Source organism: Fusarium coffeatum (genome assembly GCF_003316985.1).
Source record: "Fusarium coffeatum strain FIESC_28 chromosome Unknown BRIP53273_contig_63, whole genome shotgun sequence".
In the NCBI taxonomy this organism is placed as follows: Eukaryota; Fungi; Ascomycota; class Sordariomycetes; order Hypocreales; family Nectriaceae; genus Fusarium; species Fusarium coffeatum.
Window position 1 is genome coordinate 126,749 of NW_022157859.1, and position 26,415 is coordinate 153,163.

Consider the following 26,415-nt stretch of genomic DNA (forward strand, 5'->3'; position numbering starts at 1 on the left):
TGACCTGCAAAATTCCCCCCAAACTCCAAGGCCCGACCTGACATGACATGACTGCCCATTCCACGATACAATGTCAAGCTCTGCAGAGCTGCAACGCGAACGCGAGGTGCAGAGTTACTTCCAGAGCTGGCAAATAGCACAAGGCTCGTCACTTAAAGTCGCCCGAAATGTCGATGGAATCTCTGCGCCCTCCCAGATCAATGACGCAAACGCGCCTCAGCCTTCCTCCGACAAGGCCCTCTCCGCCTTTGCCCAGCTCGCTGTTTTTCGTCTCAACGTGAAGCGCGCTATGGTCTCGCTCATCGATACGAATAATCAGTATATTCTCGCCGAAGCTACGCGCAGTTTGCGACTGGGAACCTTGGAGGACGAACAGAGCGCACCCAGCAACGCACCCAACAACTCACCCGATAATAAGAAAACTTCCAACCTCGCCGATTATAACAGCGAACTGTGGTGTAAGTAATCTTCAGAATGCATCCCCCATCTGTTATTCTCGCTAACATATTCGCAGTGGGAACATCAATCCTCAACCGCCCAGATGCCGTTTGCGAACACTGTCTAAATAACACCTGCACCGGTCGAGATCCAGATGGATCAACATACTCAGCTTCTGGTCTTATCGTACCCGACTGTCGCCTCGATGACCGATTTAAATCGCGCGTTTACGTCCAGTCCGAACCGGGTGTGCGCTTCTACGCTGGTGTGCCTATATTCTCAAGGAAGGGTTACAAGATCGGAGCATACGCTGTTTCAGATGAACGACCTCGCGATGGACTTTCGATTGAAGACGTCAAGTTTATGCAGAGCGTTGCGCAAGCGGTCACGGAACACTTGGAATGGGCGCGCGATCGTGTGGACAGGTTCAAAGGTGAACGCATCGTGCGTGGCCTTGCCACATTCATCGAGGGATGTTCCAGCGACGACCCAACTCTATCCCGGGACGACCAACCCCAACGTCCTCCCATCAAACGTCCCCCGGGTATGACTATCTCGGCAACGAGGCGCTCATCACTGCATAACACTATGCGCAAAGTCGATCCCGATTCAACCAGGCGGTCACAGAAGGCCACATCACCGCCCCGCAAGACCAAGCCGAAAACGGATGGGCTGTCGAGAATGTATCACCGAGCAGCTGATAATCTGCGATCGTCTATACTGGCAGACGGCGTTGTTCTCTTCGGCGCCACAGCTTCCAATATCCAGCACATGAGCAACGCTGTTAAGATAGAGCACGGCAACAACACCAGTTCCGAAGACTTACCGACGCAAGTGGCAGCAGAGCCTGATGGCTTCAGTGCAGAAAGCTCTGACTCTGAGACATCCCCAACATCAAGGCCGTGTAAGTTGCTTGCCTTCTCCCTTGCTGATAAGACCCAGCCTTTGGATCTCGAACAAGGCCCGTCTTTCTCAATTGGTACACTCGAGAAATATTTTTCGCGTTTCCCCAAGGGAAAGGCTTTCACATTCACAGAAGAAGGAACAGGGCTCTCTTCCGACGATGACAGCGCGAGCGATGGAAACCACATTGGGGGCACCGCAGCTACAGCTGGGAAACATAAGCGACGCAGGGACAAGGATAGGATGGACCACAAGGAGCTTCTCAAAAAGATACCCGGTGCCAAGGCTATCGTGTTTCTTCCGCTATTTGACTACGTCGAGGACAAATTGATGGGTGGATGTTTCCTTTGGACATCTGTCCCGGGTCGCATGATGAACTTGGACGAGGACCTATCCTACCTTCGAGCTTTCGGCAACAGCATCACAAGTCAAGTCGGGCGCATTAACACAAGGAAGAACGAAGCGGCGAAGACTACATTCATCGCGAGCATGAGCCACGAATTGCGAAGCCCCCTGCATGGCATTCTTGGTGCCGCCGAATTTCTCAAGGACGCAGTAACCGACTCATACGAAGCAGGCTTGGTCAACTCGATCGCGACTTGCGGCAAAACACTTCTCGATACGTTAAATCATGTGCTCGACTTTAGCAAGATCAACAATCTTGGCAGTGGACAGACGAGGAAAGGAAAGCATGCCAAAATCATCAGCCTATCTTCCGATTCGATGGAAAGTTTGAACATGACTGCGGCAGTGGATCTCTCTTTGCTTGTCGAAGAGGTTGTCGACGCTGTTGCAACCGGCCACAATTTCAAGAAACTCCCCAGAAAAGCAAGTCAGGGGGGCGAAGTGACAGGCGCAGAGCAGACAGCCCAAAGCCCTGGAAGCGAGCACCCCGTGTCGATTCTTTTGGATATTACCCCGAGGACGTCTTGGATGGTCAAGACGCAACCTGGTGCCCTTCGAAGAATTGTTATGAACTTGTTTGGCAACGCTTTGAAGTACACAGCATTGGGCTTCGTTTGTATTTCGGTGCGAGCGCAAGAGATCAATGACGATTCGAGGATTGACGTTATGATCCGGGTTGCAGATACCGGGAAAGGCATGTCCGAGGACTTTCAGCAGAACCGACTATTTGTTCCTTTCAGCCAAGAAGACTCTTTCCAGCCTGGCACCGGCCTGGGTCTGAGTATCGTTAAGCAGATTGTGGACTCGCTTGGTGGAACTCTTGAGGTCAAGTCAGAACAGGACAAAGGCACTGAAATAGAAGTTCGATTGCGCCTTGAACCAGTTCCCGAAGAAGACTCTTCTGAACCAGAAGAACCTATGAATTACATGAGGGAAAAGCTTCAAGGGCGATCTCTGGTGCTTCTGGAAGCAAGCGAAGCTTTTAACTCTAGTACAATCACCAAACAAGTCCAGGTGCGAAACGAAGCTCTAATTGAAATCTTTCATAACTGGTTCAACATGAAGGCTGCGAGAGAATACGACACGAACCCTCCTGAAGCCGACTTTTATCTATATTGCGAGCCGCCATCCGCAAAGACTTTGGAAAAGCGTTTCCAGGAGACAGCAATGGAGGGTCCAAGGAACAAGAAAACACCCATCATCATTATCAGTCTGAACGAAGAGGAGGCGGCAAAAATATCAAGAGCACAGACGAAAGCCCTGGCCAAGTTGTCAGATGTGGTTGAAGTGATACCACAGCCGTAAGCTCTACATACCTCCCTTCTGATGATTTCAACTAACACAAATCTAGATGTGGTCCAAGAAAGCTTGCACAAGTCTTTAGCCGATGCTTACAACGAATTCAGGAAGTCAAAAATGACGACGACGACGAGACAAACCTGGTCAGAAGTGCTCATACAGATAAAAAGGAAAGAGAAGGAAAGAACCCACCAGCAAGCGAAGTGGCAGAACAGATGAATTCAACACTACAGCACCAAGACGACAAGCCAGATTGGGTTAAGACGACTACCTCACCTTTGCCTCAGGAACAGCAAGGCCAGCAGGGCTCCAAGGAGGATGGATATATGAACAAGAAAGACCACGAGAAAGAGCAGAAGAAACAACAGAGGGAAGATAGGAAGAGTGAGCACGAGAAGGACGGCGAGAGGCATGGCCAGAAGAAGAATGACCAGAAGAAGGAAGACAAGAGGCCTGACAAAAAGGAAGATGTCCACACAGACAGCAAAAAGCAAGACGGCACAAAGGAGGAGAATGGCAAGCCAGTAAAGGGCTCAAAAAAACCAAACAAACCGGAAATGCCGAGTAAAGCCCACGTTCTTCTGGTCGACGACAACAAAATCAACCTCAACCTACTAACGATGTTTATGAAGAAGTGCGGTTTCACCTACGAGGAAGCTGAAAATGGAGAAGAAGCCGTGGAAACATTCAGAAAGGCAACCATCGGCGACGCAGAAACTCCGGGCCCTATCAAGAAGCGGTTCGATTACATCTTGATGGACATTAGCATGCCTGTGATGAACGGTATCGAGGCGACCAAGAGGATCCGCAAGCTCGAGGCAAAGTACAAAGTTCCTCGGACGACGGTGTTTGCGTTGACGGGTCTTGCGAGTGCGGATGCAAGGCTTGATGCCATGTCTGCGGGGGTGGATATGTTTTTGCCCAAGCCTGTCAAGTTTGCGGAGCTGAAGACGATGATTGAAAATAACTAGATGTATACACGACTTATGTGACCTTTACTTGTTTATGATAGATCTTTAATAGAGCACATCAAAGATCAAACCATTGGCGCATGGAGTGTATAATTATTTCGACCTTTTGATATTGTCTGTACAGGAAGTGTCGAGAGTATTTATGAGTATCAAGACGGGTAGTAAGACAGCCTGTCAAAAGTTAGTTGTCAACTCATAGCATATATCGAAGCAACTCACTCAATCAAGTTCCCATCCGGATCCCTCACATAAATACTCCTAATTTTCCCCAGCGCCCCAGTCCTATCCACAACTCCACCACCTTCCAGCACTTTTATCCCCTCCTCTTCCAACTTGTTTTTCAAACCCTCCAAATCCGTCCCATCTTCCACAATGAAGCACAAATCAGCGGTCCCAGGCAGAGCAGTCCTAGCTTTAGGCTCAAACTCGGCACCGCGCTGATGGAGGTTGATTTTGTGCGTGCCGAAATTCAATGCATATCGGGGATGCGATTCGGGGCCGAAGGTGGAGGATTTCATGCCGAGGTATTTGGTGTACCAGTCTATGGTGGCTTGGACATCGTGGCAGGTCAGGACGAGGTGGTCTATATCTTTTATCACGGCGAAGGACATTTTGAAAGTTGATATTGTGAAGATGTAGTTGAGGGTGGGAAGTTGTGACGTCGAGTGGGTGGGGTAGTTTTTATACCGAAGAGAGTATAGAAGTAAGTCGGCTTGTGGGCGATTTCGCCGAACGCTTCGGTTACTGAAATTTGACGCTCCAAACCTTCGAACTTTCTGATGCCTGATCTAAAGTCGATGCGTAGGGTTTCGACATCAGCACAGACTCTCTTGCTGCCTGATTCGTTTGACACTATCTCCAGGCACCAACTGTTTATATCCACATGGTAGATTGCTTGAGGGTCTTCCTGCCTACGCTAGTCGAATATGGGATAACCCTATAAAACAACATCACCTGCACATGGTTGACGATCCCTTCAACGACCCCAACAATCAACCATGACTTCTCCAATCCTGGACATTATACCTCCGGAGATTCAACTCAGGGTGTTTTCCTTCCTTCCAGCTCACAATCTCGCTCAACTGGCTCGTACTTCCAAACATTTCAATGAAATCGCCACACCCCTATTCTGGACCGATGTTGAACTTCACATCCTCGGATATCATGGCGCCCAACGAGAACTCAGCGTTCCTCCTCCTGTGCGCCATCCACTCAGTCGACCATATCTTCCCCGAGAGCCATACAGGAGCGCCGACCTAAGAGCAGAGCGTTTCTTCAACATACTACAGACTCTCCAGAAGGAAAGACCAGATCGGCTGGAAGTCGTTACAAAACGCATCAAACATCTCTGTGCAAATGTCGACCCTGGTTGGGAACCGAGAGGCACGGCTCGCAAACGGATCTATACCGATCCCATTTCAGTCTGGGAGACGCTGCCCTACATGACGAATTTACAGTCGTTGGAGCTACACGGGGACACTTACAATCATCGTACTAAGCCAGATCCTGTTCAGGAACTTACCGGCCCTACCCCGAAGCTTCGATTTATAAAACTTGGCGGGTACATGCCAGCGTCTATACCTGCATGGGCTCTCAGGGCCGCAGACACTCTCGAACGCATTGAGCTTCTTATGTTGGATCGTCCGATTTCCACAAACGGGAATAATACAGGCCGTTACTTGCCTCTTGCTCATGAAAAGATCACCAGACAGAGGGATGGCGAGGATGATGACGATGGCAACGCTTCGGACTGGGGCAGCCTCAGCGGCGAGGCCGTTATTCCTCGTCCTCTGGGAGGTTACCTAACAACCTGCGGCAATAACGAGCTCCGGCTTCCTAAACTCAAACACCTATACCTCTGCCAACCCTCCGAATCAGACTACGAGCGAAGTTACGACCAGTACAGCTGGTCCACGCGCGCCGAAAAAGCATGTTACAGCGATTGGCGCAAGATTCTCATCGCATCCAGGCCAGCATTATCAACACTCGTTCTCGAACAGCGTCCAGCAGCAGATTCCGCCGAAAAGGTCTCCGAGGATGAATGGATGGAGAACAGAGTTTGTCCCCAAGCGAGCAAGAACCTCCTCAAAATGGTCCGAAAGGTGATAGAGGCGGACAAGAGTCAAGTGTTTCTACAGCGTGTATATCTATATGGTATTTTTGTTGGGATACTTGAAGACGGGATGCATGATCCGGCAGAACCTTCAGGTAAATTTCTTGACTTCCTGAAGGGCAATGGTATTGAGTGCGAGGCTAGGCTTGGGCAGTGGTGTCGTTTTGATTGGATTCACGGTCCGACGTCGTGGAATTCTTTCTATGGGGATGAGAGATATGATGGTATCCAGGAGGTTGGAGATGAGAGCATGAAATGGGATGATGTGATGGCTAGGGTTTAGAGAATCTATGCTGATATCAAAACTACACACGTCGACTTATGAGTTCGAACGACATGAGTTTTATCCAACCACTATTTCATGAGCAACTGTGTCTGTCAATTACCATCAACAGCGGATTGGTTGCAATCTCTCAGATGACTGCCGCCCCTCACAATGAGCTTACCCTGACACATCCAGAAAGTGTCCGTTCGCATCGCTGTCTTGATAACAGAACATGGTGCAGTCTCGATTTTTCTGTCTGTTTCTGATTCCCCACGAATTCGCAATACAGGTCAGTGCAATTGTTTCAGCTATTTCCGGACAATCCCAAACCCAGCATTGATCACCATGGAAGCATTACCCGTCCCTGGATTGTACATGATGAGCAACTGGGATAACCGTGAGCACTGACAGCTGATAGCAATAAACTTTGAGGCCTCTGATAGACGAGACATGGATCAGACAAAGGCCAATCTCCACAATGTTTGACCTGCCAAAACGGTTGAAAGTTAAAGTTTGCTACTAAAAACGATGTTACCAGTGAGAGTCTGGAGATAGCTTCCAGATACAGACCACCCCGTGGTCCAGGCGTCGGGTCCGGATGATGATCCGGAAAGATACGATACGCGCGGAAGATCATACTACCTCACATTAAGAACAAAGCGTATCTCTGACAAGGGGATTTAACTTTAGCTTTGACTTATCGTGTGAATGGCTTGCAGGAGAATTATGAATCGAGTAGCTCGTATCAGCAATAGCGCGAATCGGATGTGTCTTTGTTTGGACAGCGATACAGCAAATTAACGGGCGAGACTGGGTTAGCGGCCTGCGGCACAGCACTCCCGCAGAGTGAGCGCCCGTAGGAGCTTAGCTGGATTAATCTCGGAGCGGTTTCTTTACAGTGACATTCGATGACCTCTCTAAGAAACAAGCGCACTTTTGCGGGCGCCGAAGAGTCTGGGGTACATAATATGTCGGTACTCGTTCGCAAGATGAGCCCAATGAAGATGGAAACAAAACGTTTCATGGTGATTGAACGCGTCTTTAATTATTCCGTGACCATGTTTGACCACATGTCAATCCAAGTTCGACAGTTGGAGACTTGTTACTGTAGGGCAGATAGCGAATGGGGATTCCCGGGCCCTAAGACACGGGACGTTTGCTCTAAAACTCTAACGCTGCACGTCGCGAGTCATTTTTTTCTCGGTCTCTTGCGAATTCACCTGCCTGCTCTGCTCCGTTGGACCTGAGACTCACTGACGAAATAACATCTTTACCTGTTTTAACCGCAAACTCTAAATAGCGGGACCCTGCAGGGCTCCTTTTGAAGATGGATCCAGCTGCCCAAACTTGGGACCTGGAACTTGACAATTGGTGGTTGTACGGAAAATCCGTTATGACGGACCGATGGAGAGAAATAGTTTCAGCTTGGCAGCATCGCCAAGACATGTCCTTTCCCAGGGGCGGGCGGTTGGCGCGGTCTTGAGTTTAGGGATTGCCCTGGCTTGACTGGTGTTTAGCCAAAACTCAGCTGGGGCCCATGACCGTGTCATTGGAAAGGGAGGAATGTTGACTGCCGTCTTGGCCAAGGAATCCATGTCTAGTTTTTTATGAAACCTCAACTCTACTGGTCGTCAAGGGCGATATCCTTCTACACCATGTGTCATAGTAGATGGAATAGGTAGCCAAGGAACTTCAAGGTAATAAAGGAAACATATGTTTGACAACCCACTAAAGACATGAAAATGGGCTGAATCATGGACCGTCAAGGCGCTATTACCGGAAGCATCCATGCGCAATGCAGGGGCGGCTCATGACGATTTCTCGCTAGAGTTAGGTACGGATACCAACACGACCACCCCAGAATGACGCGACAGTAAAAGAAGATCATCCCTAAAGCTGAACCAAAGCTTACCTTTCCCCATCCCTCTTGTTTTTTTACTTTCTTTCCTTGCTTCAACGTTTCATCGTGCATCTTATCGCCAAGACCTGCCAATCCTTGATCCGACCGACATTCAACGAGCCCGGGCATATACGACATGGGATCTGGACTCAATTAATCCCGTCAAAACTCTACTTTCTTACCTGGCAATGACCGTCGTAGGTCCGTCGACAGCTCAATCATGGCAGCTACTGGAACGGGCGAGGTAGGGCCTATCGAAGTCTCGCTCGCCGTGAACATGATCATAGCTGGTCTATTTGCAATCGCCATCTACAACTGCGTCGAGATCCTCATCTCCCTACTGTCGCGCTTCAAGCGTCATGACGGCCTTTATTTCTGGAGTATGATGGTAGCGACCCTGGGAATAATACTGCACTCAATTGTTGTCCTCCTACGATACTACAGCTTGGGACCAAACTTCTTACTATGCGTGTTGACATGCGTGGGATGGTATGGCATGGTCACGGGTCAATCCGTCGTTCTTTACTCACGGCTTCATCTGATCGTGGAAGACAAGTCCAAAACACGATGGGTCTTATACATGATCATAATTAATTTCTTCATCCTCCATGTCCCCACGACGATACTCTTCCTCGGCGCCAACACCCGTCATTCGAGTCGCTTCATCGGCCCATTCAACGTTTACGAGCGCATCCAGCTAGCAGGCTTCTGCATCCAAGAAGCAATAATCTCAGGCCTCTACATCTGGGAAACAGCACGAGGCTTAAAACCCATCTTCGCCGTGCGCAAAGCCATGGAGCGCAAGATCATCCGATATTTAGTCATCGCCAACATTCTCGTCATTCTTCTCGACATAAGCCTCATTGTAACGCAGTACATGAGCCATTTCAACATCCAGACAACGTACAAGCCCGTCGTGTACAGCATCAAGCTTAAGATGGAGTTCGTGGTGCTGAACAAGCTGCTTCTGCTGGTACAACACAGCGACTGCAATTGCATGCACATCGTCGGCGAGCCAGAAAATACAGCGCCGGATCCTGAACGATTAGAGTGTCAGTCAATTGAGAGAGGACCATCTACGAGAACGGGCAGCGACGTGCCCATGCAACCAAACGGCGTACGGCACTTTGGCAGCGACGCTTCAGCGCCATTGGAGAATAAAAAAAAGGCGAGACCTCTACAATTTCTCGACCTGACTCCATATTGTACGTTTTCTCGCGCCAATTCATGAGACTTGTTCCTGACCGACCTTAGGATGCTCGCCCCAACAACGAATCAAGTTTACACCCAACCTAGACGGGCAACAGAAGACCTATCATCTAAGACTTAGGCTACAGAAATAAAGGAGCCTAAATGCTAGCCTAAGCCGGCATAAGGTGACCAAATTATTTCGTCTCTTATGCTTTCAGCGGTCATTTCTTCTGACACCCTGCGGCCAACCTCGAAGCCACCTGAGCACGACCCTCACCGCTAAAGAGGCGCGAAGCCACTGGCGTTACTCCTGGCTAAACTCATGAACGTCGTCGGGCGTGGCTTTGTTTCATCGCGTCACCGTCATAGGCGCTTGAGTTGCGGCAATTGAGGGTCTTTCTGTTGGATACGAATTATTCAGTCTCGAGGCTGATCAGTTTATCTATTTGTCACGTAGCGCGGCCACGCCAAGCTGTTAGACGCATCGCCAGGAATGCATATAACGTCTATGGCAACAAATATTTTGCATTATTACAGGAAATCATTGGGAGGAGTTCAGGAATAGGTAATTGGGGAGGGGAACTACAGTACCCTCATCATTCGGAACAGCAACATTATGATACCCTTTGTTATATAATTGAGTCATATTTATATAGGCAGATAAACTCTGCAGTCCGCATACCATTATGCGCCTAGCTAAAAAGCATTTTTCTTTTATTCGTCTTCACAGTATCGTTCCACTCAAGACCAAATTGCTGATCCCGATCTTGTGCCACCCGACGCCAAACCCGCAGCAGCTCTTCAATGGGCGGTTGAAGCTTCTTTCCCACGATTCTCATGCAAGGATTGACCCTTTTGCTTGTGTAACACACTTTATAGCCGCCCACAACGCCAACGTTAATATCCATCCTTCTCAAGCGGGGCATGTGCGATGCTGCTCGCCCAGCGGTGCAGACCAAACGATGCGCATAGTCTGGCTCAATCGGGCCTCTGAACTCATTCGTGTCGAACAATGAGAGACAACTTCTCTGTGGCTCACTTGGAGGGCCCCATCGTTCGTCTCGGAAATTATCGGTGTTGGGCGTATCCGTGAAAGCCATAGCTAACCATTGTCCAGATGGGGTAATGGCTAGGAAGCCGATGTCGTAAGTTTCCAGCTTCGGCCAGCCATTGCTTGCAGCGAGGGTCTTCTCCGATGTCCCCAGAATGTTAAGGTCGAAGCTTCCCTTTGCTGAGAACCGTAACAGGTTTTCTCGTTGGGAAAAGTTGAATAATGCTTGACTAAGAAGGTCATGCTTTTCATCTGGCGGTACAATGCTCGCAGGCGCATGTGAATGATCTCGAGGAACTCGTCTGGAGTATTGTAATTCAAAGTCCAGCACGCCTTGTGGCAACAATGGTAATGAGCTTGCGAAGCCTATAAAATTCAGTTAGTTTCAAAGAGCATTCTTCCAGACTCTAATAAACTCACGCTCTCTCAGCCCGACCCTCAGTTCTGGATTTCTCCATTCCATATCGCTGAGGTGCATCTTTACCTTCCGGAGGCGAGGCATCTTGCTAGCTATTTTACAGACTGTCTCGGGTGCAAAGAAGAGACTCCAAGATACAAGGTCAAAGCTGCATGAAGCTATCACCGGCAAGTTTGGTAATTCGTCTTGGTTGAACCCCAAATCCAGATATAGAGGGTTATACCATCCAACTTCAAGACGTTCAGCTTCGGGTTCATCGATAGATTTAGCAAAGCACCATCCATATTCCCTGGGAACCGGAAATCCAAGTTGAAGATTGATATATGGTTGTCCATTTTCATGTACAGGCGCCAATTTCAATATTCGAAATAATGATCTGACAATTGCCGTGAACAACTTGTCGTAACCTCTCTCTTCCGGAGGCTGCATGTCGTCTTCAACATCCATATATCCATCATTATCCAGATCTTCGTCGTTTTCCTCGCTTCCTTCAACGTCTTCCCATGGAGGGTCAGGTGCATCAGCCGACTCGCCCCCCTCGATCGTCGTTTGCTCTTCCACATCGCCCGATTCAGATGGAGGAGGCCATTCCCCTACTTGAGCAAAGATAATCGGAACATCCCACGGCCACGGAAGCGGAAATGTGATGGGAACAGCAAGGTTGCGGATATATCCCAGCCGCCGCGGGGTCAGATACCCTTGTCTCTCAGCCTGGACTATCCTCTTAGGTGACAGAACCAGCGTTTGAAATGTGAAAGGCTCAAATGCAAGCTGCCAGTCCCGAGAAACCGCAGCGCATGAAGCCAGGGAATTCTCTTTTGGTTTTCCACTTCCTGGAAATTTGGGCTTGTCGTGCAGGGTCCAGACGTCGTAAACCGTGCTGAGATCGATTTGAGGTCCCGACGATGCAGCAGCAGCAGCGATCAGAGAAAGAATCTCAATCGATAGCCGGTCCATTTTGTGAATCTGTAAATTGGTAAATTTGTAAAAGGCTAAAGTTTCGAGAATCGGTTCAACGTGCGATTGGATCTCACGACGTAAGACCACGTGACGAGTTGACGTCACGGAGATTGCAAAGCAAAGGGGGAAGGCACGACTCAGAGGGGTTGAGGATACATGAAGGAAAGAGTGATGGGATCTGGCAGAATCTTGATACGAGCGAGGGGTGATATGCTCAAATCTCGTGTTCTCTGCTACGAATTCCGTCCAAGTTCTGAATTTGCCGCGCTTTGGATTTCTCCCACGCAACCAAATCTCCCGTTTCGGAGACTATTGATTTGAACATCATCGTGGTCTGCGAAACGAAAGTGCCTTTCTTCTTTGTCAAGTTCGACTTTGGTATCCAGATCGGGGCCCGTATTCATGACAGAATGAAAGCTAGGATGTAAGCCAGTCGGGAAGAAGCACAACGATGCGGAACACCCCTGTTTCGGAAGAATGCTAATGCGCTATCTCAGACATCTTCGAGTCCGTCGAGGCTGAGTCGACACGAATGATATGTGACTATATTGGCAATGCGACTTGGCCACTGAAGCCACCATCCCCTTGCTGCTCCTGGCACTCCAAGGTCTGGACGGTCGAGCTGCTTAGGGCGAAGAACATCACGCTTTTGGCTATGCGATACACGAATTTACCCAATGGAAGCCACAATTTCCATTCAGTGTGTGTCAGCAGAAGACCCTGTCATCAGACCGCAGAGAGGAGGCGCTGAGGCTATGTATGCAGAGGGTTACGTACAGTCGACCCTCAGCCTCACTAGACATCAATGTAGCAATATCATTGGCAGCCTCATTACCAACGCAGATATAAGCCGGATCCTCAAAATCAGGCTCTGGGACTCTTTAGTTCTGCACCATCACTTTTCCACTCTTGTTTGGTGTGGTGTTCGGACTTGAAAAGAAATCAAGTGATGATGTTGTTCAACTCGTCTGTCATTACCCAACCATTCAATGTCTCTGTTGTGACCGACAATGGAAATGATGAGCTCAGAAGACTGGTTGCTCCGTCCTGGGTTGACACGCCCAATATTCGCGGAACTTCGGATATATTGCAGAGTTGTATCCTAACCCTTGTTGCGTGTATTTACACGGCCCTACATCTTGACGTCCCTAGGAAAACGACATGGCACCACCTCCTATGGCAAAAAACAAAATGGGTCCTCATAACTCTGTTTGCACCCGAGCTCGCGGTATTTGCCGCGGCATCGCAACTGCGCTATGCTTGGAGCCTGAGATCAGTACTTCGAAATATACAGAAAGAAAGCCAGGCTTATAACTGGAAGCCTGATGCAGACGTAGGACTTTCACTCCAATTTTGACAAATCTACAAGACTAACTTCCTAGTTCGAAATTAACCTGAAATATGCTTTCTGCATTGTCATGGGAGCAGTCCGCTTCGACGTCCATGACATACTTTCACTCAGCGATCTTGACGAAATTCATCGCGACTACTTTCAAAACAATGGTCATCGGAGACGCTCCGTTCGACCTGGCCCTGCAGCGATCATTAAGCTTGCTGAAGGTGGTCACTGGATACAGATTCCAAATCAAGATATCGACGACAAGAGTAAAGCAGACATAATCCAAAAGACACTCGTAGTAATACAGGTTCTCTGGATGGTCACACAATGTATAGCAAGGCGCATATACGATCTACCACTGTCTCTTCTCGAAGTTCATACAATTGTCCATGTCGTCTGTGCCATTTTACTCTATGCTTGCTGGTTTGAGGTGTGTCTTGCCCTGCTTTTCATCTTTTGGACAGTTTTGATTCTAAACGCATATAGAAACCACTGAATATCCAGGAAGCAATGGTGATCCCAACACAAGACTTCAAAAACGATCTTGCTGTCATGCTACAGCCAAGTTTCTACAGTGAGGTGTCGTGTAAGATGGCATTATTTGCACCCAAGACGGACGACGATGCTGTACCCCCCACCGACGTTGATGGGTTACCTATGCAGTGGGTAGAGCCTCAAGCGGGACTAACAATGTACGAGGGTAACATATTACCCTCAGGACTTGCGCTGTCCAAGTCCAAAATTAAGAAACCCTGGCCCTCAGAAATCTACTACATTGATCCACAGGGCGAATCAACAGGTGCCTCAATTCTATTGGAGCATGAGTTTCTGGCGCGCTGGGAAGCCATCCTTAACACTTTATCTTCCGTAGATCGAGGGATGCTGGCTCGAGGGTCCAAAAAGATTATAATGCAGAGGATCGACAAACGAGAAGAGCCGCATGATAGCTCTTCCGACCGAAAGGTCTTGTTCCTTCCACTCTTGGAGGAATTGGAACCAAAGTTGGTTAGCGACTGGCAGAAGCTATTCTGGGATGGGGAGTCAATCCTCCATCTAGAATGGGTAGATATTACTGAGACGGAAGACATCAGAACTTTGAAAGAGTCAGTTACCAGACTGGACATGGACATCTTTTCCTTGAGATTTATGGTACTTGCTATGGTTTTGTCTGGCTTGTATGGCGGCGTTCATTTGACTATTTGGGGTCAAGCCTTTCCTTCATACGTGGAAGAGCTTATGTGGAAGGTTAGTTGCTTGCTCATCATTTGCTGCATTCCTTCGTTTCTTGTCCTTCGTGTTCTCTTTTCACCCCTGCCGCTGTTCCTCGACATTTGGAGTGTGAAGCATTATGGGGCAGCCAATAATCTTTTTATCATTTTCGGGCGATCGATGTTTGTATTGTGTGGCTCGGTTGTCTTGGGATATATCGCGGCACGGGTGTTTATTATTGCTGAGTCGTTTCTAAGCTTGCGGATGTCGCCGGTTGGGGTTTTCTTGTCACCTGGATGGGTGGAACTTTTCCCTCATTTCTAGAGTACTCTCTATCTACCTATAGCAATTCGCTTGGTCGCGTTTCGCATTAGAAGCTATGGTGTCAATTGCTACAGAATGAGTTGAACATGTCTGAACCCTGACTAGTCGTAACGAAGGTGAATGACTTCCGGTGCTACAAGGCCACTCAGCGCATGATGCGATGATGGAGACAACAGCTCTGCTCCGATACTGACGTAAGATGCCATTGCATGGCTACGACATAGTAAAGGCTTCGGAAAGTCTTGTGCGGCCGCTATATTCGACCTAGGGAGTTTGAGTGAGATCAATAGGGTCCGCTAAAGCTGAGAGTATCGTTGTGTAAGTAAGGCCACTTTGTGGGACGGATTTTGATATCCATGTTAAGACAAGTTCTATTCCTATGGACGCAATACCTTGCCAGTGAATGAGAGATTCCTGCGTTTTCCAGTCATAGAAGCTTAGCTGCCGCGGGCCTAAAAGACGAAATCTGTAGGTCAGTTTGTGTAATTTAGACTACCTTATCTAGCTTTAGACAATTTAGACAATTGATACAGATTACCTACGTTGGGGTCAAACAAGTTCATATGCGATGGATATGCAGATAAACAATCCTCGTTCTATTAGCTTAACAGTATTATCCAATTATATACGCACTCATATCGTGCGGATGAAGTAAAATCTCAATCCTAGTTTGTACAAGCAGCCGCGCCCTTGCTAGTCCTCGTCGCCCACACCGTCTTCGTCTCCTTGACAACAGACGTAGTAGTCTTTGACACAGTACTCCTCACAGTTACGGTACTCGACGGCTTCAAAGTAGACTTGACAGTCGCCCAGTTTGTAACAGTCTTCTGATCTAGAGTAACAGGGGATGTCTGCTTAATGGTGCTGGTCGTGGTGACCTTGACGGTTCCAGCGGGCAGAGTTCTAGTGAGGGTCTTCAAAACAGTTACTGTGCTTGCTGGGGCTATGGAGGTCTTCTTATCGGTGACGACAGATGTAGATGCGACGACGACAGTGGTGGTAGCGGCCTTGAGGGTCGTTGTCTTGCCTGTTTCTTTGGTGGTCACGGTAGTCGTGGTTGATGTTGATCCAGGAATGGTAGAGGTGACATATTTTGTTGCGACAGAGGTTGATGCGTCAATGACAGTGGCAGGCTTGAGAGTGCTTGTCTTTCCAATTGTCTTGGTCGTGATGACCTGGGTGGTCGCAGTGCTACCAGGAACCGTCATGATTGAAGTTTTGACGTTGGTAGTAAAAGTTGAAACAACGGTGACTGTAACGGTGGAAAGACCAGCTGCACGAGCCTCAAGATTTATAGACCCTAGGTCAAGGTCACGCCGTGTCAGGCCAGAAGCGAGGTCAACAGATGGGTTACCGAACACGACAGCAGCGCGGGGCCTGAGAATTGCCACGTCACCGCCCAAGTCTCGCTTGTCCTGAGTAGGGACACACTTCAATGTAGTCGTCTTGCTAACAATTTTGACAGAGGTCGTTACAGTAGTCGATAGAACAGTAGTGGCCTTTAGGGAAGTTGTCGTAGTGCCGCCAGTACCTATTACCACAGTTGTGGTGCTCTTAACGGTAATGGGCTTGGGGCTGATGGTCTTGCTGATCACCACTGTCGTTCGCTCGACTATGTTCTCAGTCACTGACTTGGGCGTAACAGTAGCGCCTACAGTTGTTGAAGTCGTAGTGACTGCCTTGGCAGGTTTTGTGACCCAAGAAGTGACAGTAGCATCAAAGACCTGGGTTGAAGTCTCAGTAACGACAGCAGGCGTAACAGTCTTGCCAACATCCACAATCTCGGTCGACTTGACGGTGACTAGCTTGTCAGCTTGGGTAACTTGAGCCGTTTCGGTCACTGTCGCCTTCTCAATCATAGTCTTGGTCGTCGGGTCTGGTGTAATGGTAGTACCGATATCCTGAGTAGATGTGGACTTCTCAGTGATGGTCACCTCGGCACCAGTCAAAGTAGTGAACAGAGTCTGAGAAGACGTGACAGTTTGAGTGGTGTAGACAGTGGTTGAGCTGAATGTCTGCGTGGCAGCTACAGCTACGTCAAAAGGAGTCGCGTGAACGAGCGTCATGTTGATCCAGCTTGTAGAAGGGAAGAAAGTGCCCAATTGAAACTGGGCAACATCCTCATCCGAAAGCTGCTTGGCGAAAGACGCACGACCACTAGTCGAGGCTCCAGGACCAGTGTTGTCGTATTCACCAAAAATGACGTTGTCGGTCCTAGGATCACTCTTAGTCCAACCAGTCCAGCCGACAGCAGCGATTGATGCACTGAGATCAGACTGGATATAGGCAACCCGAGCGAATTGATCCCACGGCCGGCCGAGATAGATAGTCGAGAACGACGCTCCATCGGCGGGGGTGATGGTGCACTGGTCGAAGACGAAACCATTGGGACCAGTGTTGGTTCCTTTCTTGTTCGCCGTCAACGCAATCTTATCCTTATTCGGCGCAATGGTGGACTTCAGGAAGTACCCAGCTCCGGAACCCCAAATCATGTCAATATTGCCGGTGAAAAGACTGTTGTATGCGAAAAGGTTGCCATTGATGAGGAGAGCATCCTGGTTTCCGTAGACTTGGCAGCCATAGAGCGAAGCAAACTTGCTGCTCTTAACTGCAAAGCCAAGACTTGCGTAGCTATCTATCTGTCAGTATATCACATATATTTAAGTTGTGTGCACTTACTTGTTGGTTGTACCGAATGAGTTCTCGAAGTTGATGTTGACAGCCTGGAAGTAATTTCCAGTGGCATAGAATGTAGCCGAATCGGAGTTGGACGCATCCGCCTGTGTGTCGATGCCCTTGTCATACGTGATAGTGACCTGGTTCTTGGAGTTGTCGTCAGGCGATTCAGAGTATCCGATGAAGAAAGTTGTGCCAGCACGACTGAGAACGATCTGCTCCTTGTAGGCACCGGGGTAGATAAAGACAGTGGGCGTGACCTTGCTGGAGGCGGGGAGGGCATCAATCGCAGCTTGTATCGTGCTGTAAGTGGTGACTCCCTCAATAGCTTCCTTGGACACGATGAAAGCGCCAGGTGGTGGGGTCTTGCCACTGTAAACAGCGTTGGGATCAGGGACAGGGACGACAGGTGTGGTAGGTTTTGGAGTTACGATCGAATCCCAGAACGTCTTGTCGATCCAGTCAGTGCTATCCATCACGGACGCAAGAGAATAATCATCCTTGGTCAGGAGAGTAGCGAAGCCAAAAGCCTCACGTGCCGCCGAATTCTTCTCCCAGCTTCCAGGACCCTCATTGGCATATTCCGCAAAGGTAATATGATCAGTGCGAGGATCGGTGGTAGACCAGATTTTCCAACCGGCGGGCTGGATGATAGAATCCAGATAACTGTTCTTGACTACCACGCGGCCGTAAGCGCTGTAAGGTCTGCCTAGATAAACTTGCCCTGTCAGATCAACCGTGGATGAAGCAGCCTCAGTGAAAAGACATTGGTCAAAGATGTATCCTCCAGCTGCAGTTGCGTCTTTGCGACTATGCGCGGTGATGGCTGATTTGGCCCGCTTGGCAGCAATGGTACAGCCCTTGAAGTAGGCCTTACTGTAACCCCAGACTAATTTTTGGTTAGTACATAGCCCTTCCCGCGGATAATAAGAACTCACTAAAGTCGATTGCGCCATCAATGTAGCAGCTCTCGTAGTACTGGTAACCCGCAGTGGCACCTGTCAACAATGTATCCTGCCATCCGATCATTTCGCAGCCATAAAAGCCAATCTTGTCACCGTACACACTGGCAGCGAGAGTCACGTAGCTAGGCGTCGCACCGTCAAGATTGTCAGTGTTGATGAACTTGACGTTGTAAAAAGCGATCTTAGTGCTGGCTGTTGCGATAGTCGCCGTGTCCGCATTACTGCGACCAGCAGGGATTGTTCCTGCGACTGAGAGTCCCTTAGCTTGAGTAATCGTGACTTGGTTGCTCATGTATGTCTTTCCAGGCTCGGTCTCAGTGTATCCGATGATGGTGACAGGGCCAGGTCGGTTGATTGATGGCACCTGCTCTTCGTATGTTCCAGGATAGATGAAGATGACTTGGGGACTCGAGTCTTTGGGAAGGCTCTTGAGCGCATCTGTGAGACTTGAGTATGAACCAGACTTTTCTCCACCAACAGAAACGACAACTGCGTTCTTGGGGGGTGTCGTGCCATCTGAAGGGTGTGATGGCCAGGAAACTTCTGGTTCTGGGTCGGTAGCAGTGGAGTCGCCAATTGTGTAACTAGGCGCAAGATTGTATGCCTTCATGTCCAACCAGCTGGTGCTTCCGATAAAAGAGCCCAAAGAATAAGCAGCGGCTTGGGACTCGGTGAGCTTTGTTGCGAAGCTTGCTCGCGAAGAAGACCAACTTCCAGGCCCTATGTTGTTGAACTCGCCGAAGAGTACATCCTATTTGTTGTTAGTATGCCTCTAGATACATTGCTCGGGTATATGAAGATATGAATCTGCCAGAACACGACCGGGGACTTATTGTGGATCATAAGCCCGCGACGATCCTTAGACAATCTTAGGCAAGGATAATTAGACAACCTTAGGTAAGGATAGTCATGATATCCTAGTGTTTGCAAACTTACCGAAGTCTGAGGGTTGCTTGTTGACCAAGCTGACCAACCGGCCTTGGAAATATGTTTATCTAGGAAAGAATTCATATACACCACAAGGGCATACTGAGACCAAGGTCGACCAAGAGCCGTGTTACCAAAGTCAATGCCATAGCTATCAGTGTATGTCACCTTACAAGTATCAAACACAAAACCGCCAGCCCAAGAAGAGGACTTTCGGTTTTGCGCTGTGATGTAGGCATTGGGCGTGTTCGAAGCGATGTAACACTGGTGGAAGTAGGTTTTGCTGTAGCCCCAGATGAAGTCTACGCTACCAGAGATGTAAGAATTAGAGAAGACCTGGACACCCTGGTTCACCAGTAGCGTATCTTGGAAGCCTTCAAACGAACAGCCGTATGCCGCCATCTCATTCCCGAAGAAGTCCGCGGCGAGGGCAGCTGTATCCCGCGTTTGAGGGTAGGTATTGGTGAAGTTGAGATTGTACAGAGCGAGACCACCTGTTGCGGTGGTGGTCTTCCAGAAGAGGACTGGAGTCTCTTCATTGCGCGACGCTCCAGTGCTATAACCCAACTTGAACCAGATGAGAACCTGGTTCTGGGTAAAGTCATTTTCGAAGCTGGTCTCACCACGAAGAGTGACACGACCCCGACCCCGATTGAGGTTGAGTTGCTCGTTATAGGAACCAGCTTTGATGAAGACCGTGTAGTCCTCGCCATCATCGGGGATAGCCGCAAGAGCAGATGCGACGGTCTTGAACTGATCACCTGTTGGCGAAGGGGCGACTGTCAGGGTAGAGCCAACTTCTGATGCACTCGTGGTTGCGGAGGCAGTTTCGGTAGCAGTGTCGGAAGCTGAAGTTGTAGTCGCATCCTGAACATACTTGGAGTCAGGCCACCCTTGAAAAGGCGCGATCGCGGCTTTGTCAATCCAAGCATCTCCACCAAGGATAGCAGCGGCGTTGATCGAAGAAGTGTCCTTCACGATTGTAGCAGCAGAGATCCGAGATGAAGAATCCCAGCCAGGGCCCGTATTGTTTCCCTCGGTGAATGTGCCAGCAAAGGTCGAGGGGGAAGAGATCTTCCAGCCTGACGGGGCAACGTGGCCATCGAGATAGCAATTGACAAATGCGACATTTGACTTGGTGCTGTAATCGCGACCAAGGAATGTACTGCCCTCGGGAGCAGAGCTGGACTCAGGTACAACCGCGCAAAGATCGAAGACGAACCGCGAGCCACCGTATTGGCCTTGGAACTTGTGTGCGGCGATGGCCTGACCTGTTGTCATTCCTTTTGAAACAACAACGGAGTTATACACATAGCCGGCACCCTGTCCCCACAGGAAGTCCGTCGTACCGCGAAGGATGGAATGACTGATGAAGAAGTTACCATAGTCGAGATAGAGAGTTCCCTGCGATGAGCTGATGTCGCATCCATAGAAAGCAACCTTCGTTCCCTTAGCGAAAACAGCCAAGGCGACAGTGTTGGCCGCCGCTTCAAATGCATTCTCGAAGTTGATGTTGTAGAAGGAAACCAGCTTCGCCTCGTACTGATTGGCTGAAAAGGTAGCTGTGCCCGATGATCCGCCGTTGTTTGAAAGGACGCCATTGCTGGAGGTGATCGTGACCTTGTTGTTCTTGGCTGAGTTCCCATCGGTGGTCTGACCTCGGACGATAGTCGCACCGACGCGCTGGATGGTAACCTTCTCTTGGTATTTTCCGGCGAGGATGTAGATGTGCTGTGTGGTATCATCCTTGGGCAGCGCGGCAACGGCAGAAGCGACAGTATCGTACGAGGCACACGGGTTGGATTTGGGGCCAACGACGAGGGCCGTACTGGGAACAGAAGATGGGAAGGCACATGAATCAGAGGTCGTTGTGGTCAGTGAATCAGAGGTCGTGGTGACCAGTGAATCAGAAGCGGTGCTGGTCAGTGATTCAGAGGCGGTTGTGGTCAGTGATTCAGAGGCGGTTGTGGTCAGTGAACCAGAGGTCGTGGTGATCAGTGAACCAGAGGTCGTGGTGATCAGTGATTCGGAGGTTGTGGTAGCGATACCGGCAGAAGTTGTCTCGGCTTCTTTTGTGTCCTTAGCGTTGCTCGCCTTGATAGCACTCAAAACGGAGGAGTCGATCCAATCGACCGATGACACAGCCACACTGGGGAAGGCGCCCTTGAAGAAGGCAGAGACCTCGTAAGGTGAGAGATCCTTGGGGTCAGTGATCAAAGTCATATACTTGGAGCGATCCGACACATCGCCAGTCGTGCCGAACTCGACATAGCGGTTCAGAGGTGACTGCGTCTTGGTATCAACGTAAACGCCTGAGGCAGCCAAGAAGCCTGAGGCGAAGTTGGTATCGCGGAAGACGGCAACTGAGCCATCGCCATTTCCTGCCGCGAGGAAGACGCGGGTATTCTTGGCCCCACTCTTCTGGACAACTTCGCAGGTGTCGAAGACGATGGTCGAGTTGTAGAGGGTACTTCCGGACGTGCCACCTTTGTTGTAGACGAGCAGCGCATTGGAATTGGTAGCAGTGATTGTCGTTCCGTAGATAAAAAGAGACGGATAGTTGTAGATCACTTTATCTTGAGCCTCAATGTATGAGTTTGCAATGATGGCAGATGCATAGCTGCCGGTGATAGCGGCGATACCAGCAGAGACGAACTCGCAGTTGTAGAAAGCGTTCTTCGAACCACGGAGGAAGACAGCGCCGGCGGAGTTCCCAGTCAAAGGGTTGGAAAATTTAATGTTTTTCCAGCTGATGCCTGCTGCCGCATCGTTGTTGAAGGAAAGCGCAGGATTGTTGTTACTAGTAGGCGCTTCGATAACGACCCCAGAAGCACCGTCGCGCTTCTTGGATGTTGCACCGAGAACGGTGACAGCTGGAGTGGCTGCAATGACGACATTCTCGGTATAAGTGCCAGCGAGGACAGTCACGGTGGGGTAGCCGCTTGTTTGAGCGGCCTTGATAGCATCGTTGATGGCTGTGTAGTCTCCGCTGCCGTCGGCGGCCACTGTGAGCACTAAAGGAGAGTCAGTCGATGTTGCAGCCACACTCTCCGATGATGTGGTTGGGTCTGATGAAGCGAATGTAGAAGAAGGAAACTCGGTCAAGGAAAGTGAAGCCTCTGAGGAGGATGCGGATGTAGGGGATTCGGTCAAGGACAGTGAAGTCTCTGAAGAGAGTGCGGGCTTGTCGCTTGTCTCAGTAGATACAGCTTTTGCTCCCAACTCAAAGGTCGTGTCGGTTGATGAGGTTGGAAAAGAAGATGTGGCCGACACCTGTTGTGCACTTGACTCTGTGAACGAGGTCTCTGATTCAAGGCTGACAGCGGTGGTACTGGTCAAGTCCCCGGCAAGGGATCCAGTTGTGGTCGTGGCATCACTAGATGAATCCAAGGTGGCATCCAGTGTCGACAAGCTGCCACTGGTTTCGGTTTGCGTAAAGGGGAGTGCGGATGTAGTGGTTTCGGAGCCTAACGTTTCGCTCGAGGTGGTGCCCGAAGACGATGTTGCCTCAACTACCTCCTTGCCATTGAGACCACTGACAATGGACGCCGATGCTTCATCGGAAGTTGTATGGGTACTGACAGCACCGCCGATGACACTGGAGGTTGACTCCACAAAACTCTCAGAAGTTGATCGCGATGTCTCATCGGTTGACGTGTAAGCACTGGTGGCACTGAAGGCGACACTGGAGACGACACTGGAAGTCGACTCCACAACACTCCCAGATGTCGACCCAAACACCTCATCGGTTGTCGTGTAGGTACTGGCAGCACTGGAGGCGGCGCTGAAGACGACAGTAGTAGAAGCCAACTCCACAGCACTGTCAGACGTCGATCCGGATATAACAGATCCGGAATTCGTTGCGACGCCAATAAGATCACCGGTCGTCGTAACTGACTGAATTGTAGAAGCCAAAGACTCGGCGATCACAGGACCACCCAGAGGCGCTCGAGGCTTACATGCCGACGATCGTCGAACAAGTGGGTTGATTTGAGGAGCGAAAGAAGACGACCCAGTATCTCTATCATTGAGATGGTTCAAAGGAGTGACAGGAAGGGAATGAGTGTAAGAGCCAGAGGCAGAATTAACGAGAGGATTAACGGAACCTTCTTTTGCAAAACCACCTCCAACAAATGGAAGCAGTAACCAGAAGAATCTGGCCATCGTGAACCGTATTTTCCAACAACAGCACAAAGAAACAACACAAGAGACGACGAACGAGAGAAATACGTGAATAGGTAGGTAGGTTACATTGCTACCGGGGTTTCAGGTAGTGATATTAAATTAATCGACTGATCACCTACAAAAGCCTCGACTCCTGATGAGAAGGCGATAACTGTCACAAGATAAAGTCCATCAAGTTCTGGATTACTCGCTTCGCCCGCAGACAATACGTAGTCTCGGGCAGAAGAACAGCTGAATCTAAGGGTTCAATAGACTATCGATTTTTAGAACCGAAGTAAAGGAACTAGAATTGAAGCAAGCGAATGAAACATTTGGATCAAGATGCAACGGTCAGGGGTCGACTCGGCCGTGATCGAATTAGCTCCGGAGGAACTCTGTCGTGACGGACAAATATGCCTGTTTGGGAATGACCTCAACGGTGAAGTCGAATCGTCTCATGTTCTAGTCAGGGACTAAGACCAATTAGATTCTGTTAGTGACGGCCGTTTGGGAGGAACCAGATTGCTGGTAAAGTTAAGCGTTCGACCAGAGATCGCCAAGAAGAGGCTTCTCGGGAGACACTTCATCCACATCACGAAGGCGATTGAAGTCGGTTAGACCAGTCGTGGAGTTGTTATCATCGCTTCTCATTTGTCTATCAGGCTTCCAATAGCACCAAGTACTCTAAGATCAAGTCTAGATGGTAGAAGAATTTAAGTACATGACTGCTCTCCTCTATTTACCCTATGTCCAGCGCAAATTCATCCCAATGATCCCCAGGCTCTTCTGCCTCCTTGGCGGACCCCAATCCTTTTTGCCACTTACTTCACTCTAGCTTAAAATGTTCAACTTCGGTTCCGCACATGCCCTCAATTGGGCCGCTTCAAGAAGGTTCTGTGCCAGACCACTCACAGTGACAACGTCGTCACGGCCAAATACAGGGGTAATCTCCTGAGACTATCGAATTCTGCCTCTAGAAATAGTAAGACGCGCCGTTACAGCTGTTCTCAGAGGCGGCGTTGGTTCCCGAGCTAACACCCATAAAGAAAGCTTGTCCTGAACGCCACCGCCACTAGATCAGAAAAAGCAGATATCGCGAGATTGAGATTTTGACAGCTAAGCTAAGGCTGTCCACGTGGACTTCGCCTATCTCGTTAAGCCTAGGCTGGATGCCGAAGACCCCTGACCTTGTCGCGGTTTAGGTTAGTTTGCTCAAGCCATGTCGACCGGTCTCATGGTAAGGTCTGTTATTCCTCACGACCCTTAGTGGCAATCACTCAGCTTTTATACACAACCGATCTATGAATTTTTTACTCGTTGTGCTGAATGGGGGGGCCATCAATGATGCACGACTTCCTTGATTGTGCCGGCGACAGGCAGTGTTCGATATATTTTTCTTTCGCGACGTTACTTGATACCGACCAGCGTCTTGACCTGAACCATAAAGCCCAGAGATAAATGGAGATTCTTAAGCTTCGAGATGAGTATAGTAACTTGTAATCTGTCAGTTGTTCAAGAGCACACCCAAATACAGAGCCTCTATAGAGAAGACGCTTTCACCACACAGTCTGATACATTTTGAGCAGCTATCCTTTTATTGTGTCTTTGGACAATTATTTATTAATTCCAACTATTCTGAGCTCACACTGCCATTAGCATCATGACTTTTGCTCCCAGAATTGTGCTGTAGACACTTGAGAGAGCACGTTTTCGAGCCAAAAATTCAGCATCCTCGCTTGCCGCTCCATTAGTAAACGGCCACTTGAGGTCGCGTTTTCTGGAGTTCCGATTCTTTGCTTTTGTCAGCCCGGCACCAGGAGTGCTGCCTAAGATGCCTACCTGTAGGTATGCAGATCCGGGAAGGCTCCTTCTCAAAGTAAGGAAGTAGCCAGCCAGGTGAATGCCTGAAGAATTATGCTCTAAGGCTTAGAGTACAGAAATAAAGTAGCCTAAATATCCACCTAAGTTAGCATAAAATGACCAAATTATTTCGTCTCTTATGCTCTTGGCGGCCGATTTTTCTAACACCCTGACGCCAGCCGGTACCTCATGACCCACTTCACGAGGTCTTCCATCAGTACAGGGCGCTAGCTCCCTTCCTTCATCATCACATACCCGATAACCCGAATACATACGCTTCGCTTTCAGACGATGGAATTCTTCAGTTCAACTACTTTTGTTGAGGGCTGGGAGCGGCCTGAGGACTACATGGCCGTCGATGAGCAAGCGCTGGGACTACCTGTTCCAGAGGAAGTTAAGCGTTCCCCATCGTTCCCTGTAAGTTACTCAACCGACTAAGCTCTATACTCCTCCTATCTGACTTTTATGTAGGGCAAGAGCTGCAGCAGCAGCAGGATCAGAAAGAGGCCAGCTTCGGGCAAGAGTATGCCCGCCTCCCAAACTCAGAGATAGATTGGGCCCAGGTCGCTGTTTTCTCGCCGGGCCCCCGGCATCCAACTGTTCCCTGGAGCCCCACCCCCTAGCTCTTCAGGCATTATGGTGTTCCGCCTCCGTCAGATCCTCCTCTCTTTGCTTGTTTAGGACGCAAAGATTGAGGACTCTGAGCCTGAGCGAGAGGCTCAACGCCAGAAGAGAGTCCGAGAGGAGGACCGAATCCGGCGTGAGGCAGAACTTTTGAACGACGAGCCACCACGACATCGTCAAAGGCGCCAGGTAAGTGACAAGGGAATTATCTTCTAAGGCTTAGGATACTGAACTAAAGTAGCCTAAGTGCTAGTCTAAGCTCTCATAAGAAGACCAAAGTCTTTCGTCTCTTATGCTCTCGGCGTAAAGATGAACTCGCCAATGAGCCACCGTCACAACGGACGCGCTCCCAGAAGCTCAAACAAGACTATATGCGAAAGTACATTCTACGCGGACGATTACATTTCATGACA

The 26,415-nt window shown here is 49.4% G+C and overlaps 8 protein-coding genes across 8 annotated transcripts; 5 read left to right on the plus strand and 3 right to left on the minus strand.

Annotated features, from left to right (window-relative positions):
• Positions 1 to 70: 70 nt before the first annotated feature.
• Positions 71 to 4,016, plus strand: FIESC28_02969 (uncharacterized protein; the record flags this gene model as incomplete). The annotated part of the gene is made up of 3 exons (XM_031157118.1): positions 71 to 458; positions 515 to 3,047; positions 3,098 to 4,016. The coding sequence occupies 3 exons, from the start codon at positions 71 to 73 to the stop codon at positions 4,014 to 4,016; spliced, it is 3,840 nt and encodes a 1,279-aa protein (XP_031018827.1).
• A 149-nt stretch (positions 4,017 to 4,165) lies between these two features.
• Positions 4,166 to 4,627, minus strand: FIESC28_02970 (uncharacterized protein; the record flags this gene model as incomplete). Its single annotated transcript, XM_031157119.1, has 2 exons — positions 4,166 to 4,187; positions 4,236 to 4,627. 2 exons carry the CDS (start codon positions 4,625 to 4,627, stop codon positions 4,166 to 4,168), a joined length of 414 nt encoding a protein of 137 aa, XP_031018828.1.
• A 387-nt stretch (positions 4,628 to 5,014) lies between these two features.
• FIESC28_02971 (uncharacterized protein) lies at positions 5,015 to 6,412 on the plus strand (the record flags this gene model as incomplete). Its single annotated transcript, XM_031157120.1, has 1 exon — positions 5,015 to 6,412. The coding sequence occupies one exon, from the start codon at positions 5,015 to 5,017 to the stop codon at positions 6,410 to 6,412; it is 1,398 nt and encodes a 465-aa protein (XP_031018829.1).
• Positions 6,413 to 8,514: 2,102 nt separating this feature from the next.
• Positions 8,515 to 9,525, plus strand: FIESC28_02972 (uncharacterized protein; the record flags this gene model as incomplete). The annotated part of the gene is made up of 1 exon (XM_031157121.1): positions 8,515 to 9,525. One exon carries the CDS (start codon positions 8,515 to 8,517, stop codon positions 9,523 to 9,525), a length of 1,011 nt encoding a protein of 336 aa, XP_031018830.1.
• An 873-nt stretch (positions 9,526 to 10,398) lies between these two features.
• On the minus strand, positions 10,399 to 11,911 carry FIESC28_02973 (uncharacterized protein; the record flags this gene model as incomplete). The annotated part of the gene is made up of 3 exons (XM_031157122.1): positions 10,399 to 10,475; positions 10,525 to 10,902; positions 10,957 to 11,911. 3 exons carry the CDS (start codon positions 11,909 to 11,911, stop codon positions 10,399 to 10,401), a joined length of 1,410 nt encoding a protein of 469 aa, XP_031018831.1.
• Positions 11,912 to 13,105: 1,194 nt separating this feature from the next.
• On the plus strand, positions 13,106 to 14,865 carry FIESC28_02974 (uncharacterized protein; the record flags this gene model as incomplete). Its single annotated transcript, XM_031157123.1, has 5 exons — positions 13,106 to 13,142; positions 13,192 to 13,247; positions 13,297 to 13,683; positions 13,740 to 14,498; positions 14,809 to 14,865. The coding sequence occupies 5 exons, from the start codon at positions 13,106 to 13,108 to the stop codon at positions 14,863 to 14,865; spliced, it is 1,296 nt and encodes a 431-aa protein (XP_031018832.1).
• Positions 14,866 to 15,451: 586 nt separating this feature from the next.
• On the minus strand, positions 15,452 to 23,518 carry FIESC28_02975 (uncharacterized protein; the record flags this gene model as incomplete). Its single annotated transcript, XM_031157124.1, has 4 exons — positions 15,452 to 17,417; positions 17,466 to 18,351; positions 18,401 to 19,178; positions 19,364 to 23,518. 4 exons carry the CDS (start codon positions 23,516 to 23,518, stop codon positions 15,452 to 15,454), a joined length of 7,785 nt encoding a protein of 2,594 aa, XP_031018833.1.
• A 2,151-nt stretch (positions 23,519 to 25,669) lies between these two features.
• Positions 25,670 to 26,255, plus strand: FIESC28_02976 (uncharacterized protein; the record flags this gene model as incomplete). The annotated part of the gene is made up of 3 exons (XM_031157125.1): positions 25,670 to 25,795; positions 26,060 to 26,191; positions 26,244 to 26,255. 3 exons carry the CDS (start codon positions 25,670 to 25,672, stop codon positions 26,253 to 26,255), a joined length of 270 nt encoding a protein of 89 aa, XP_031018834.1.
• Positions 26,256 to 26,415: the final 160 nt, after the last annotated feature.